Raw genomic sequence first — 17,121 nt, forward strand, 5'->3', positions numbered from 1 at the left:
AAAGTATGAAATGTTATTTATGCCTTATTTTTAAGTAATGGTGGTAGGTGCCATACAGCATAACCTGAAGGCTGATCTCAGCCATGCATGACATTAGAAACATGCCCCACTGAATTCAATGGGACTTATTTCTATAGATGTGTGTTTAATTCCTGCATCTAAAAGGAGGAAAATACAGTATTGCATCTAACTCTCCATTACAAATACTCACAGCCTTAACAATGCTTTGTAGAATGGCCTTGTGAAGAAAGCATCAAGAAGGTACTGGTGAATAAGAGCAAGGCCAAGGATACGGCCACTGAACCGAAACCTGTCGTAAAGAGAAAAAAAAGAAAAAGATATGATTCAGGAGACCAAAATTTTGGTGAATATGTGAATGTGTCTTCAAATTGTCCAGCAACAAAAAGTGATTGCATGAATTTCATAGGATTTTCATAGGAAAAGAATACTCATAGTTGTTCTGTCATTATGTAGCCTACACTACCTGTTACTCCTTAGTCCAAGTACTAACCAAGTTTGACACCCGTTTCCTGCCAAAAATAGACAGGATCCAAGTCCATCAAAATATTTTGGCTATGCTCAAGAAGTCTAGAGGGTTTCCATTGCCCTTTCCCATTCTGAGAATACCTATCTTCTGCCAGCAGGCATTTGGGGAAGCGTAAGGGGCAGGCTTTGAGGAGGTTATGGGTGTGATTGCGGGATGGCACTGTGAGTCTTAAAGGCTATTTTAAGTGTATTCATTATATTTTAATCTGTTTTTACCACACTGTACTATTTAATTGTTTTTGAACATTTGTATTGCACTTTTTAAGCTTGACTAAAGTGTGGGATTGTTAGCTATCTTGAATCCCCACGGGGAGAAAGGCGGGGTATAAATCAAGTTAATAATATCCCATTCTATAAAAGTCTAGTAGTGAGTTGTCAAGGCCTCAATATACTGTTATAGAGAATTCATGATTTGAAGGTGCACTGAATAAAGAATATTTATTTAGTGAAATGTCTCATTTTCTAAAGCTATTTTTTAAGCTTCAAATATTTAAGACACTTTTCCTTAGAAAATATGAAACCAGCCTAACATAACCCCCTTTTTGTAAATTCAAAACTGCTTTGACCCAGTTTCAAAATATCTGAAGGAATTTACTTGAGTAGCTTCAGTCTAAGCTTACTGTACATTGCTCTCCCATATTAAGCAATATATTGTGTTGTGCTTATGTGATGGCTGTCAACTTCACATTGAATAATACTATGTTTAAGCTGATGTGCAGTAATGTGAAAACTGTATGTGTGAAAATTACAGCTACAGTCGCAACCCTATGTTTGGGATGTGTCCGAATAATATTCTGCCATTATAACCAATAAATGTAAAAAGCTCTTAATGTAACATGTAAAACTTAAAGATTTTTGGTTAATTGAATTCGACTGTGACAGCTTACTGATGCATATAAGATATTGCAACATTGAGTAATGAACATGGATATGCATGAACCATTTCAAACATCTAAAATATAGAACAACTTATAATATCAACCAAGCTAGCAATGCTTTCAATGGGATCTCAAGATTAAAACCTCATTCCACCCTATCATATTTATCCACATGGGAATAACGTTGACCATTTGGGCACAAAATAGCATAATTTAGACATCTGTTATTCGGGAGCTGATTGTTTTTTTAAAAAATCAGCAATGAGTGTGCTTATGGTATTATGATAGATATTAACACATATGTATGTGTATATGAATCTTACAGGTGCTTCCATATGAGAAAAAAAATTTGTTGCTTGGTACATTTTAAACAAAATGCTTATGTTGAGGTGCAGTATATTGTGGGAGGAAATAATAAATAAGGATACCAAAAAGGTACCTAAAGCTAGACATTTAAAGAATATAGATAAAAGAAGTGTGGATAAAATTTATCTCTAAGCTTTTACCTTACCTTAGGTGCTAAAGAAAGATTTCCATGAAGCGTGAGAAATATTTTTTCTATTCCATTGGGAAGGGGAAAAAACCAGAGAGGGAAGCTTCTAGACGGCTCTCATTTATTTCTACAGGGCTTATGCAGAAGAATTTCCCAGTAAAGTGGGCTTGTAATTACTCAAAAACTATCATGTGGGTAATCTTCTAATTTGCTGTATTTGACGAATTGATGACTTCATCTGAAATCCTTCTGTGGAAGAGGTTCTTCTTGCCTATAATTCTTTATAATATTATTACACTAATCACAAGAGCAATAATTAAAATAAAACCAATATAAATATAATGTGTGGTGGTAGTTAACTCTTCTCATGTTGAATATGAAAGTATAATTTTAGTGAGCTAGTTCTGTAATAAGACAAAGTACACCTGAAAATAGATATTGCTGCTGTGTTTGACTGTTCCATCTGAATATCAAGTTATGCTGGAAGTCTATGAAAAAAGTCTGACAAAAAAGGAGAATCCGATTACTGTAATTTTTACTGATAAATATTTTGAAACTTGGTAGTAGATTCTACAGAGTATATGTAGAACACACAAAATGTGATGCAAAATCTACAGGCAATTGTACCCATAATGTTTTTCTTTGTTTTATAGCTTGGGCCCCATCTACTCTGCCATATAATGTAACATAGGAAACACATTAGCTTTGGGCATCCAAATGATGCTCCAGGCTAATGTATTTTAACCTGGAAGAAACCTGTTTATCCAGGTTTATTCCATGTTAAAATAATATCTGCAAACTTTGCAAGTATTGGGTTGCAATCTGTGATCCCAGAAGGTGTCCCTACATCCATCCCATGCTCCCTGTGCTCAGGCAACCAAGGGGGGATGGCTGTGCCAGCCTCCTCTCTCTGCTGCCCCTCCCCATTTCATCCAGAAAAGCAGAGAAAAGGCCTTGTTACCGAGGCTCAAGGCTTGGCTAAGCTCCGTGCCACTGCCAAATGATGCAAGAGGACCTTGGGGAGAGGAGGCAGGCATTTTATTTGCTTTTCTGGGCAAAACGGGGCAGAGAGGGGTGGGAGCCTATGTCCCTGCCCACCTATGCTGATTGTGCATTGGCATAAGTGGATATATGGCCACCCACATGGAAAAAACAAAGTCCCCCCCCCCCCCACTGTCAAGCCTCCAAATACATCAGGAATTTGCATTTTAAATGTTGATTCCTGTCATATTTTGGGCTGTGCAGAAGGGCCCATTGATACATTGGAACTGATTTGATATGGCTATTATCTCACCATTGCTAGTAATGTATAAATGATAGTAAAGAGAGGTTTACTTTCAATGACAGCACTTCTGTTCCCAGTAATGGAGAGTAACAACAATGGTTCTATTCAAATCTTTGCAAACATTATATATAGTGGGGTATATGTGTATCTGCTGTATCAATTTCTAGACTATGGACTAGATGGAGAGGGTGCTAAAGAGAGATTTAACCTATCATGCCTAGCTGTGACACACAATTTCTAATATGAAATAGGGCTTTTAAAAAATCCTGTGGGGCTGGAATCGTTATTCATGCCAAACACCTAAATCTTGTTGTTATTTCTAACTGGAATAGAGCAAATGGGGAATTTGGGAGTAACACCCCAAAGACCTAAACTATTTATGCCTTGGGTTTTAAAAATGTGCTTATGTGAGTTAATTCTGACCCTTTAACTGAAGGTATTATTTGGGTGGTGGTCTGCTATGGTTCCTTCTCCTTCCTGAATCTTCCATGATTGGGAACATCCTTAATTTAGATAGCAATTTGAAACTCTAGATATAGCACTCATGAAAGAAAGTTAAAAAACCAACAAATCAACAAGGCAAGACCTGTATCCAGGACTGATCCAGCACAGAACAAACTAAAAGTAGGTAATGGCAGAACTCCATTAGTAGTCCCATACAGTTCCCAACCGAATACACTCAGATGCATCATTAATGAAACACAGCCTATTCTGGACACTAATGCTGTATTCACAATGGCTCTTGGTTGCAGGCCTTTACTTGCCTAGAAAAAGGTTCCCATCTCAGTTATTTATCTACAGGACACACAACACACATGAGGAAACTCTCCTACACAGCCAGATGCTAACTCTGCCCACACACCCACATGGAAATAGTCATCACAGGACCCAATCACATCACCTACAATGTTTGTAGTTTTGACTTTTGAGGCTACGATTATACACAGATTTCATTAATAAGAGTTTTCTCCACAAATCTCTAGGTCCTCCAAAATGACTCTATATTCAACTTTCTCCAGTCAGTCATGCTGGAGGTCTTAGAGATTTCTAGAGGTAACAACTCTCTAGGAATCTCTAGGTCTTCCAATGCAATTCTATGGCCAGCTTTCAGTGGGCTGACCATTAAGTCATACTGGAAAATGTAGAAATTCTAAAAAGGTGCTCTCTCAAGTTGAAAAAAATATCCATTTCTTTCATGGGGGTCTTGTGCCCCTAACCCTAGTAAATGTGAAGGATTAATTATACTTTTCACTTGCTCATCCTCCAATGTTATATATACTAACGTTTGTCAACAAATGCCTTCAGCACTCTATATTGGGCAAAGAGGCAAATATCTTCACCAGAGGATAAGCAGACTTCAATCAGACATTAAGAATGAGAACACACAAAAACCTGCTGCAAAACACTTCCGTCTTCTTGGTCATTCCATCCCAGAGTAGAAGATTTGGAACAACAACAACAACCAACCAACCAAACAAACAAAAACAAAGGAAAATTGGAAAGAGAAAAAGCAGAATTGGAAGTAATCCACAAACTTCAGGCAATTGACAGTGGGCTGAATAGAGACAATGGTTTCCTAGAACATTACACACATCGCATCTCTATTTAACACCCAACCTCATGAATTTATCTTATCACCCATGTTTTAGGCAACATCTTTCCTTCTGCCTTTGTCCTCCAATGGCCATTGTTAAAATTGAACATGTCACCTGATCACTATACCCATAGGCTTTCCATTTCTTTTGCTATGTACACATGCCACCTGCTCATTCATAATTGTAAAGATCTGTTCCAAGAAACCTCAGACATTTGCTGAAGTAGACGTAGAGCACGTGTATATTCTGTTGTTTTCATTCATAACATTATTGTGTATGCTATACAACAAATTCCTGTCACATTCATTCAATCTATTCCAATTAAATGATTCAGGATAAGCCTGTTTGAATGTGGATACGGGGAGATCTCATTTTTAATTAAAAAAAATGTAACAAGACATCTGTTTCATCTGGAGAGGGGTTTTCTAATGTTACATTGAGTTTCCTTTGCCTTTCAAAGATATTTTTTCAGCTAGTATGACATATATTTAATATTTAACGCTGAATGAAATAGTGTAGGAAGCTATGTTCATGCACTGGCATGCTGCAGAAAAGGTGTTAAATCTCAACCTTTCTATAAAAGCTAAATACTTTCCACTCATTATGCCTGCTTTTACCCAGCTTGCAGAGACTTTTCCGTACTTTGATCTGTGCATTCTGGAACTGGAGTACCTTTCTTTTTAACACAAAGAAGAAGGCAAAAAGTAGCCTATTACCTAACTTTATAAGAAGTTGTTACATAAACTATTATAGTGCCCAAGCTAAAAATAATGGGCCTTTTCAAATTCTTTGATCATATACATAGTTAACATTTCATCTTAGTCTTCTCTGACATAAAAGTACTGTACTTTCTTCCATGAGTCAGGACCACTTTTGTGAGATGGTCCTGGAACATAGCTTTGGAATATAAGCATTGGGCCTTTTTCAGATTTCTCTTTCCCTCTGAGTGCCTTCAAGACCAGTTCTTTAAACAGTTGTCAGAAAGGGGATTTGACTTTTTTTTTCTCATCAGACCAGAAAGTCACATCTGGACAATGTGCCGAACACAGGCTGTGGTTCCTAAGGGCTAAGTCCTCTTCATATTACTGTTTGATCCTATCATACCTGATGTCAGGATCTCAACCAGGGCTTTTTGCAAGGAAAGCATTTGTTCTGCTACTATATTCTGAAGCTGCCAGAACAGGAGCTCAGAAACACTAGAAAAATGGTTGTAACATCATGCATAACAACAGCTGCTGTATAACTACAGCTGAGCACTGTTAACCTTTTGGGAGAAGACTGAGGCAAAGAAGCTGTTGAGCCATTCTGTCTTTTCTCTGTTAGCATTTTGCCATCACTCATATGTAGTAGCCCTATCATTTCCTTGGTTTTCCTTTTGCTATGGACATTTTAAAAAATCATTTTCTTCTTAACCTCTCTAGTCAGCATGACCTGGTTTTCTAACTTTCTCCTTACACATGCTGCTGTCCTTTGAATTGCTCTTTAGTGATTTCTCCCTTTTTCCATTTCTTATACTTGTCCCTTTTAAATCTTGGTCCAACTGAAAGTTCCTTAGACATCCATCCTGTTTCTATAAATACCTCCTTTTCCCGTCCTCATTGTTTATTTGTGAAATTGTGCCCCCAATTTCTCAGTTTTCAGAAATTTCTATCCAGCACAAACTCCCTTTTATTTATTTCTGACCAAGAGATAGTATTCAGTTGATCCCTAAGTTTCCTGAAGCCATCTTTCTTAAGTCTAGAGTGAGTGTCTGACTATGCTTCACTTTTCCTTTCCACTGTATAACAAGTATTAGACAAATATGGTCATTTCTGCCTGAGAAATCTGCCACTTCCATCCCTATCAAGTCTCCACTGTTGGTTAGAATCCAATCGAAAATAGCTGATCCCCTTGTTGCCTCTTCCACCTGCTGGACAATGAAATTGTCTGCAAGGCAAGTTAGGAATTTGTTGGACCTGATATTCTTGGCAGAGATTGTCATCCAACAATTATCAGGATAGTTAAAATTTCAAATTGCTATTACATCTTTCCTTTCTGAGGTCATATGTTCTAAGAAGGCATCATTCAAGTCTTCAGCCTGGCTTGGAGGTCTGTAGTAGATCCCCACAATGGCATCCTTGTTATTTCTTTCTCCTACATTTTTAACAGATCCTTTCAACCTGGCTTCCACATTTAAGCCATGGGCCACCTCACAGTTGTAAACATCCTTGATATACAATGTTGTTCCTCCTCCTCCTCCTTTCCTGTTTGGTCTGTTTTTCAGAAATAGGTTATATTCTTCTATTATTGCATTCCAATCATGGGACTTGTCACACAGGTTTCAGCAATGCCAATTATAATGTATTTGCTTTGTTGTATTAAGAGTTCAGGTTTATCTTGTTTATTTCCCATGCTTTGTGCATTTGCATAGAGACACTGAAAAACAAAGCCACACAGCTGCTTATTTAAGCAATTTAAGTGCTATAAAACTATAATGTAACAAAGACCAGTAGTGTGACATTTACTATGGAAGAAGTATTTGCACTGCAAAAGCAAGGGATTCCAATCAGAGAAAAGTGCAGCCATCTTGATGTTTGAAAAGAAAAACTACACTGGGATAGTCTGTCTTCCTTTTGTGCACTAGAATCACTACTTTTAGTATTATTTGTCTTGGTTCTCATCATCTGCTGCACACAGCTGAGCTAACTAAAATAAAATGCAAATAATACAATCGGGGAAACAAAGGTCTTCATTCTCTACATTTTCTCCTTCCCTCTGTTTATAAGGAGTCATAAGAAACTTACCATTCTAGGTGGTTTTCTACAAATGCTGACATGGGGCTAATCTGTACAGTGTAAGTGTCATTGGCAGAATACTCAAACAGGCCATAGTATGGATTGAAGAGCTCCTGAGACAGAAGGAAGAAGAATTCTCTGGATGGACCACTGTAATCCAAGCTGTAAACACATGGAATGGAAGTTTTTTTTTTTTTTTTTACTAGTCATGCATATTTCATGTCACAGGTAACTGTCATCTTCAAACAGGTATGGGGAGTATGTAGCCATCAGCACTTATCATTGCCTATCTAAAATGGCTGTGAATTACAGTCCACCAACATCTGAAAGGCCACACATGTCCTGCTGAAAAACAATGTATCTAGATAATAATGGTCCAATATGAGTGTTGTAAACAATATGTATATTAGAGCACCAAATACATAATACGTTAACTAAATCATTACTAAGTCCTCTGAAATTATATAAGAATAACAACAAAATAATATCTATCTCAAATTTTTTAGAATCCCCCAATTATACTCTGTTTCAATATTAGCATGCATTTTTGAAAAACTAAGATTGTATCCAGGTTGATTGTTTGTATGAACCTGTTAGAAAACTATGATTCTCTGAGGAGGTGCTCCTCTCTGTCCCGCCACCCGCTCAAATGCATTTGGTGGGAATAAGTGAGGGCCTTTTCCATGGTTGCTCCCAGTATTTACAGAGGACAATTAGCCCCAAATAGTGTGTTTAGCAAATGAAAGGTTCAGCATTCTTTGTACCATTTATAATTGTGCGTAATATGATTTCATGTATAAATTAAGGGCAGGTTTTGGGGGGAAATTATGGATTTTCACATAACCGATAGATAAATCAGGTGTACAATTTAAGAGTTCTGCTGAAGCAGAAGTCTTGTACATTCCCTGCCACAGCATTCTCGGGAGGATTGGCACTTTTTTACCACAAGACTGTGCCTGTAAGGATTGCTTACTCTATCCAAGCCTTGTCTCTGTAACAGAAATGCCCACTTCCCCTCTATACCTTGGCAGGAGATTTAAAGAGCTCCACTGAGACAAGGAAATTGCATAACTGCTTGTGTTTGTGCATGTATCAGTGTTTATTTTTCAGGAGGCTGTAACAGAAACACCCCCCTTAAACACACACACTCTACTCCTTGGCAGTTTTAAATAGCCTTGCTGAAGCTAAGAGAATGCTGTTTGTTTGCTTGCCTGTGCATGTATTTTTTGCAGGAGGATGTGTTGCCTTTAATAGACTCCCCATATACACAATGCTCACCAGTTTTAAAGAGCTTTGTTGAGGTGAACAGAATGCTTGCTCATTTGCGTGTGTGTACTGGCGTTCCTTTTTAGCATAAATGTTTCAATCTATACACGAGTATATACTGTATTTCTTCAGTTTACACACTTTTCCCCTTATATAAACATATCTAAATATAGGATGCATCTTAGAATGGCAGGTGTATCTTATGTATTTTTGTGGATGGTGGTGCTATTGAAATTAGGGTGTCCTACAAGATATGCAATTTTACAGTTGAAGAAATATGACACATTATATGATTATGGCTACCTACCCTTCTTCTCCAACGAATGTGACATAAAGCTTATTTCTTTGGAGCTCTTTTCGTGAATACGCCATCACCTGATTGAAAGTGCCTTCCAGCAGGTGGTCACGCCTTATTATCAATCTGCAGTTAGACAAAGAATAAAAACCAAGGATGAAAACTGACTGTCAGCGCTAAAAACACCATTATTCCCATATATGGAGAATAAATAATAATCGCTTCTTGACCTTTTGGCTAAGATCAAGTGTGTGAGAATAAATAAGAACTAGTAAAGTCCTAATTTAGGGATGAAAAACATCCCTATGATCCTCCATATATTGCTGAATCCCCAAATTAATTCACTACTGGCAATGATAGAAAGCAGTGGCGTCAAACTTGTGGCCCTCTAAGTGTTTTGGATTTCAGCTCCCAGAATTCCTGGCCACTGGACAAACTGGCTAGGGCTTCTGGGAGTTGGAGTCCCAAACATCTGGAGAGCCACAAGTTTGACAGCTCTGATATAATGGATAATGGGGGTTGCAAGTCAACAACATGTCCCTTACTCCTGTTCCAACCAAAATCATAGTTTTGTAATATTGTTGATCCTAGAATTCAAACAGATTTTAAACCATTTGTTATTTTTCATGTATATAATACTGCCAAGTTCCTTTAAATTAATAACTAAAACAAGAGCACATAGATGGCCAACAGTTGACCAAATTAGAAACCAGGTGAATTATAGTTTGCATTAGAGCTGGACCAAAGCTCTAGGGAGAAATCCTGGCCTCAATTCTGAGGGAATGGAAAAGGCAAAAAGGGCTCACTTTTTCCATTAGCATTCCTTTTCACTACTTTCAATATCACAGTAGCAGCAGAAGTCCCCCAGGAGCCATTTCTCTTTCCCCTTCAGAATGACCTTATAAATTATCATCACCCTCTCAAAGTAACTTAATAATAATTTTAAAGCATCTTGGAAGGTAATTTATTTTGCATTTTGTGCAACACAATTAGGCAGTGTAAAACAGCTCAAATGTCTAACAAAAGAAAAGCATATTAAAAACATAAGCTATCATGCTAAAAACTAAAGCTTTTGGCTGTTTTTGTTGCTGTAGCAGTGTTGTTTTAGGTGCCTTTATGAATGTTAGCAAAGGAATCTATGTGTCTTGGAGAGGGGAGAGACTATTGAACTTTTTTAAATAATTGGGGACCTGAGGACCAACACTAGATCCTGGATGAGGCATATACAGTCTCCATACCTTTCCAAGTAATCCACCCAGTTCTATTCTTTATCCTGTAAACATTCCCCAAATTCCTTTTTTCATCATGTATTTTTATAACACCATTATTTGCCCTCAGACTGGGAGCATTAATAAATACTTACTTAATTTTACCTGGACCCTGGCCATATCCTTTGGCTTCTAGTTTTCTATAAAAATTGCGGAGCTTGGCTTCAAAATCTCTCCTGTATGGAGAGGGTGCTCTTGCACTGGCACGTTGTAGGCCTGATAGGGGAAAATATAGAAGGTTGAACTGACCTTGTTAATCTCATATAGTGTTTTAACCAACACTTGTAAAAAAAATCAAACACTGCATCAGATTAATCAAATATTGTTTGGTTTAACTGTTGCATTTAAAAACAATTCACACTTCATTGTTTTTGCAGTATAAAGAAAATTTACCTGGCATTTCCTGGATTGGGGGATGTTACTTATGATTTAATTGAGACAAAGGAATGATTGTTAAAACTTGCAATTCCATGCACCAAATGAACCAAAACCAACAATTAACTTAAAAAAGCCAGAACAAATGTTCAGGATGATAGGCAATTTGAGCCAAACTGTTTCATAATAGGGATGTAACAGAAAGAAACCTAGATTTTTGTACAGAAGACTACACTTCCATGTAGAAAATGCAGTTTTCTGTGAGGGGAAACTCCTGGAATTGGTCATTTGTAAAAGTCCCCAGACTGCAAAGACTCTCCATGTGGGTAGATTCTTGTACTTGGTCATTCCCAATACCTGATCCCTTCCCAAACCCCTTTTGACAATTTAATATTTTAGAATACTATTTCTATTATTTCTTCATAATAATTCATTCCGGTAAAAAAATATAGTGGAAAGATCTAGTAGAGAATTGAACTCCTTGATAGATGTCACACAGAGGACCTTTTTCTTGGCCACCATGAGAATGTGGAATGACCTGCCAAAAGAACTCTGAAATGAGTTGTCAGAATATAAGACACAACTGAAGACCCATCTCTTCTGGCAGGCCTGCCTAGTCAACTTTGAACCTTGAGTTTTGAATTTACTTTCTATTGCCACTATATGTTATTCTTTGTAACCTGTGTTTTGATATATGTATTTTGTTGCATGTGTTTTATACTGATATAATAATAATAATAATAATAATTATTATTATTTTATTTCTTACCCACCTCTCCGCCTGGAGGTGGATTACAGAATAATTAAAACACAAAAACACTACAGATATGCATATTTAAACACGTTCCTATAAAAGCTACATATTAAAACATATTTCTATAAAATACATATTAAAATACAGAAAATAGAGATTAACAAAAGATACACATTTAAAATTCATGCTTAAAAACTGTCTGGGTAGGCCTACCAGAAGAGACAGGTCTTTACATGGTTTTTAAATTCCGATATGTTTTGATTGTATTATACCCTGCCTTGAGACATTAGGAGAGGTGGTAACAAATGAAAATAATAATAAGGTAAGAGTGTTCAAGATGTTTTAAAGTCCCCTAGTGAATTATGTTGAGAACTGATTAGGATGACTGGCTAATGTTGTCTTAAGTTCACTGTTAGCAACCAACATTAACATTACCAACATCACTTGCGAATAACACAGCTGATGAATGAAATACAAAATAGCTATTATAGGGCACAAGGATAACTTTGCACTTCTAAGCCAACATTGAACCCAATGCTCTTTATTTCCTTAATACAGTACAAAAAATTGCATAAAAATTGTCCTGTTTGTACAATCTAGAGGAGAACTGCTGTTCTGGGATGGCCTGTTACATTCCAGTTCCTAACTACATACACATGCTTTATACTGGCTTTATAAATTTCTTAGCCCTCTCAGAATCAATGTGGTGTAGTTGTTTTATTGCTGGGCTATGACTATGGAGACTAGGATTCAATTCTCTGTTTGGCTAAGGAAACCTTAGGTGAGTGACATTCACTCAACCTCAGAAAACCATGTGGCAGGTCCACCTTAAGAGTCAATTTAAGTAGTAGATTACATTATGTATAAGAAACAAATTTATGACTGGTAAGTTGATAATGCTAGTCAAAGGAAAATGTGGCCACTTGAGGAAGAAGATGAGGTGGTTCTCTCTGATTTCTTTCTCACTTCAATCAAAATTAAGCATTTTTTTAAACCAGGAAACAACAATCTGGCTAGAGATCCTTAATTTCTCGTGTTTTACCTGGAGAATTCTGAGGTGACGAACAAGGTGAACAGCGAGGGGAAAAGCTGTAGCCGGGATGGAAAGCTGCTTGAAGGGGTATGTAGGACATAACATCTTCTTCAAAAAGGCTGACATAAAGAGAAAAGAGAAACAGGAAACACTATTCAATTCTGAGGCACAATGATTAATTGCCTACCATATATGCCTTGAGCAGGATATACATGCACATTATGAATATATTCTAGAGAATTTTATCGTTGCTCCAACCTGAGTATTTATGCCATCTTCAAAGAGAAATAGGAATAATGGCTTCAGCAAGAAAGTCCAGAAGTTATACTGTTTTCCATAGCCTAGTCCTCTTTCCACTTGGTCAAAGCCCTCTCCGCCCTGCATTACCAAATAGTTGGTTTACATTTCTCTGGTTTCCTGTCATTTCCTGAGAGTTAGACATGATGGGGTTCCAGGCCGCTTCTCAGCTATACAGGAATACTGGACAATAGGAATCTCTATATATCATGAAATGTCCATTACAGGATACAATTATGACTTTAATTCAGTAACTTATAATAAGAATAATAACTTTATTCTTATACCCTGCCACCATCTCCCCGACTTACATATGGGGCAAAATGCTCACAAGACATAAATACAAAACAGTCAATTAAAACACAACCAACTAAAATAAAGGCATAGTAAAATATAACAATCCAGATAAAAGCACAATTAAATAAAACATAAGAATATAAAACAACAGTGTAGAAACTCAATCAAAACAATACTCAACAAAACCATACAATGTGCATGACCAGGTTATAAAAGGTTTGGACATGGGATAGTGTAAGTAAAATACACAGTACACAGTACAACTGTATATTTTTTAAAATAAAATTTTATGGAAATGTTTCATTGTAGGATAAAAGAGATGGGTATATCAATAGGTAATATTTGGGGGGGGGGATAGAAAGGGTGAGGGAGGTGTATTTTTTTGAAGTACAGTTATATTTTTGATAAATGTTTTCATTTCCTATGAAGACCAATATTCTAAAGTGCATATTCACATTCTACTCTAATTTCAGAAATTATCTCGTATCTCTCTATCTATCAAGAACTCAATAGTTATAGTACAGTATTAATTTTATATCCTAGTAATGGTACTTGATAAATGCATAGAGGTTCTTTAGGGTTAAGGGTATGGCTGACTACCCTGATGGTTTAAGGGTATGGCCTGAGTAACAATTTTTGGAAGAAAGGGCTCAGAAATGGGATGAAACATCACCATCAATTCTATTACCTCAGTAGTATTACTAAATCTGCATCACAGGACAATTTTTCAAGACCATGTGTACCCTCTGTCCGGATGTAGTGAATTTTCTCCCTAGAAAATGAAAAATGCAGAAAAAAGTTGCAGCACTGATACAGAAAATTATATATGCACATGTCTTGCAGATAATATCTTATTTTAACAGGTAGAGAAAGGAACAAGGGGACTGACAATCTTGGGCTTGATCACTGGAATCATAGTATTTAGTACTTTAGGGGGAAGTGATCATGCATAACTAGAATTTGTAGTTGTGACAGGGAAACCAAGAGTATAGTCAAACACAGACATTGCATTTTAGGAAAGCTGGCTTTAACAAATTAAGGAATTTAGTGGGTGGAATCACACAGCCGGGCATGCACTGTTTATAAAATATTTTGATAAGATTTTCATTTTCAATCAGTTCCTTTCTATTCATAGATAAATCCAGGAATTAACATGTGTCCCTCTGCATGCAAAACTACCATGGACCTATGGACTCTCCCATTTCCTTTGCACCAGATGTATAAATTAATTTAGCAACAAGATGCAGTACCTGAGTGCATGGTTTCTTGCCAGACTTGGCTGACGCTCCTGCAGCATTTCAAAAATGTTGGGCTGGCGTAGAAATGCAACGATTTTGTCATTATAGGCTGGAACACAGAGGTGAATGGGGGAAACAAACAAGTCTTAGTCTGAGATAAATTTTCAGTTTTACTATTTATCTTTTGTTTTATGGGATTTTAATATTTTCAAAGTACAGTAGAGTCTCACTTATCCAACACTCGCTTATGCAATGTTCTGGATTATCCAACACATTTTTGTAGTCAATGTTTTCAATACATCATGATATTTTGGTGCTAAATTTGTAAATACAGTAATTACTTCATAGCATTACTGCGTATTGAACTACTTTTTCGGTCAAATTTGTTGTATAACATGTTTTGATGCTTAATTTGTAAAATCATAACCTAATTTGATGTTTAATAGGCTTTTCCTTAATCCCTCCTTATTATCCAACATATTCGCTTATCCAACATTCTGCTGGCCCGTTTATGTTGGATAAGTGAGACTCTACTGTACAAGCCACCTTGAAAGTCTTGGCAGAACTATGTAAATACATAAATAAGTAGATAAATGTAGTCTAACAAGTAAAGAGAAAAGCTATACCATATGTTACAATGACCACGATTCCTCACAGCAGGATATTGTACAGAATATGTGACACACTGTGCACTGTAATATCATGGTCACTTGCTATGTGTTGTATGGAATAAGCAAGAATTCTGGATAACCTTAGCTCACTTTGAACAATATCTGTGCCACAGAATGCAGCCCACTCAATCCATACAGCCCACACACTTCCATTTTGCTTCTCCAGCAGCTAAATAAAGCAGGGAACATATGTCAACTCCCATCATGCCACGAGAGGAACTCAGAGACTTTTCAATGCCCGCCCTATGCAAATGCTGCTGAGAAAATGGGTTTCCAGCAGGGCCCTCTCTGGATGAGGAGCCTAGGGAATTTTTCCAAAAGAATGGGATACTTTGCTGCCGGGGAGTGAGAAAAGATGCTGCAGGTAATCCCATCTTCTCCAGGAGCCCGGTGGCGGACCCCTGGCTTAGGTATATTGCAGACTTAACTTCATCCTCTCTAGTAGTGGACAAATCCACTCTGTTGATCCGTTTCACCCAGCTTTTCGGTTCCTTCCTCTCCATTCTGTTTTCGGAGGATTACATGAAATGGACCACTTAATATTACAAGTCACTTTTTGTCAAACTGATCCAGGTCCAAGTCTACTATAAACTACCTCTAATGAGGAAGAATGGCAACAAAAAGAAAAAAAAGGGTGTGATGTGCAATAGAATAGCAACTAGGAGTGAGTGATTAACCCTTCCCACTGCTTTCTCCTTGCAACCTTCCCATCCTCAGATGCCCCTCCATGGCACTGAGAGACCTATTCTTATGAATATGACCATAATGCAATGAAAAAAAATATAGTGGTTAAAATAAATAAACATGAGGAATTATGGCAAGAAATGTTTAGAGAGTTTATCATGTAAACTCACAGAGAGATTCATTGAAATACATACCCAGAGGCAAAGACTCATGATGGTGCTGATTTCGAATTGCTGTTACCAGGCTGTTCCCTGGTCTGGTCAACAGAGAAACTCCTCTGTTGCGAGATACTTCTGATGCCTAGAGAGAAAAAGACCTATATGTAAATAGGTTCTTAATAATAATAATCATCATCATCATCTTATCAGAGTGCCTTTCTGGAGGGAAACATGTGTAAATTAGATGTGTCATTTCCACCCCATTCTTCTCATCAAATATCTAATCTACATGTAATTATTTCTGAAAGCAATTCCAGTTTGCAGTCTATGCAATGTACCATTTGTTCAATGGTGTAATAAGCTGGAAGGAGTTAATTTAAAAATGGGTCATTGTGTAGAGTGTTTGAGTATTACTCCAATAAGAACATAACAACAACATCAACATCATCATATTTCCATCTCTAGGCATATATCATAGGTTGCTTTTTCTGATGGCTGTTATAATTTTGGGGTCTAAGCTTCAAATTATTAACTTTATGGTTCGCTTGGTTCAGGTATCCTTATTCAACGAATTGCGTATTTCTTTCAACTCATAGCAGAGTCCTTTTTTTGTTGAAGTTCTTAAAAAAAAGAGCAAATTGTTTTACTCACACTTCTGTAGCATGTAAAAATCTATTCAAAGGGGAGAGCTGTTGACCAAACAGTTAATCACAAGATATGCTCATTTATTTTCTTCATTAAAAGGCAAAAACATTGTTTGTGCTGTGATTTACAGTTTTCAGCTTTGGCGGAATGTCTTCTTGGGCTGCTTGCCACCAATGCCATGACAACTGTTAATAAACAGATGTCTAATAAGGCAACAGAAGTAAGAAATTTAGCATTTGTGAAATTTCTTCTCCAATCCCCTCCTCTGGAGCAAGAGTTTTCTGACCCCAGAGTGGTAATTAGGGTCAGTAACATGTAGCAAGTCTGAAGGAGATGGATGATCTTCTAAAGAAGGTTGATGATGATGAGCTTTGTAAGAAGAATGGAACTAAGAGAAGGACAGACCTTGCTCTTGCTGGCCATATCACCAGGAAGACTGTCTGCTACCCTCACCATCCCGTCCTTTATAGATAAAGGATTGTTAACATTCTTGTTCCACCTCTACCCAAGTCAGCCCATTTCAGTTATAAGAACCACTGTATGAGCTGGCCCGTTCAATTTATTATGCC

At 37.1% G+C, this 17,121-nt stretch overlaps 1 protein-coding gene across 9 annotated transcripts in view; it reads right to left on the reverse strand.

The window, feature by feature from the left end:
* Window positions 1-17,121, reverse strand: part of hecw1 (HECT, C2 and WW domain containing E3 ubiquitin protein ligase 1) — a 215,333-nt gene that overhangs the window by 20,376 nt on the left and 177,836 nt on the right. For all 9 annotated transcript variants that reach the window (XM_062983799.1, XM_008112885.3, XM_062983800.1 and 6 more), the window contains 8 exons: window positions 15,944-16,049; window positions 14,407-14,503; window positions 13,845-13,928; window positions 12,572-12,681; window positions 10,496-10,616; window positions 9,145-9,258; window positions 7,581-7,733; window positions 212-310 (listed from right to left, as the gene is read on the reverse strand). In XM_062983799.1, the coding sequence (XP_062839869.1) occupies window positions 212-310; window positions 7,581-7,733; window positions 9,145-9,258; window positions 10,496-10,616; window positions 12,572-12,681; window positions 13,845-13,928; window positions 14,407-14,503; window positions 15,944-16,049 (884 nt within the window). The remainder of the gene's footprint in view (window positions 1-211; window positions 311-7,580; window positions 7,734-9,144; window positions 9,259-10,495; window positions 10,617-12,571; window positions 12,682-13,844; window positions 13,929-14,406; window positions 14,504-15,943; window positions 16,050-17,121) is intronic.

This window comes from Anolis carolinensis, chromosome 6 (genome assembly GCF_035594765.1).
Source record: "Anolis carolinensis isolate JA03-04 chromosome 6, rAnoCar3.1.pri, whole genome shotgun sequence".
Classification (NCBI taxonomy): Eukaryota; Metazoa; Chordata; class Lepidosauria; order Squamata; family Dactyloidae; genus Anolis; species Anolis carolinensis.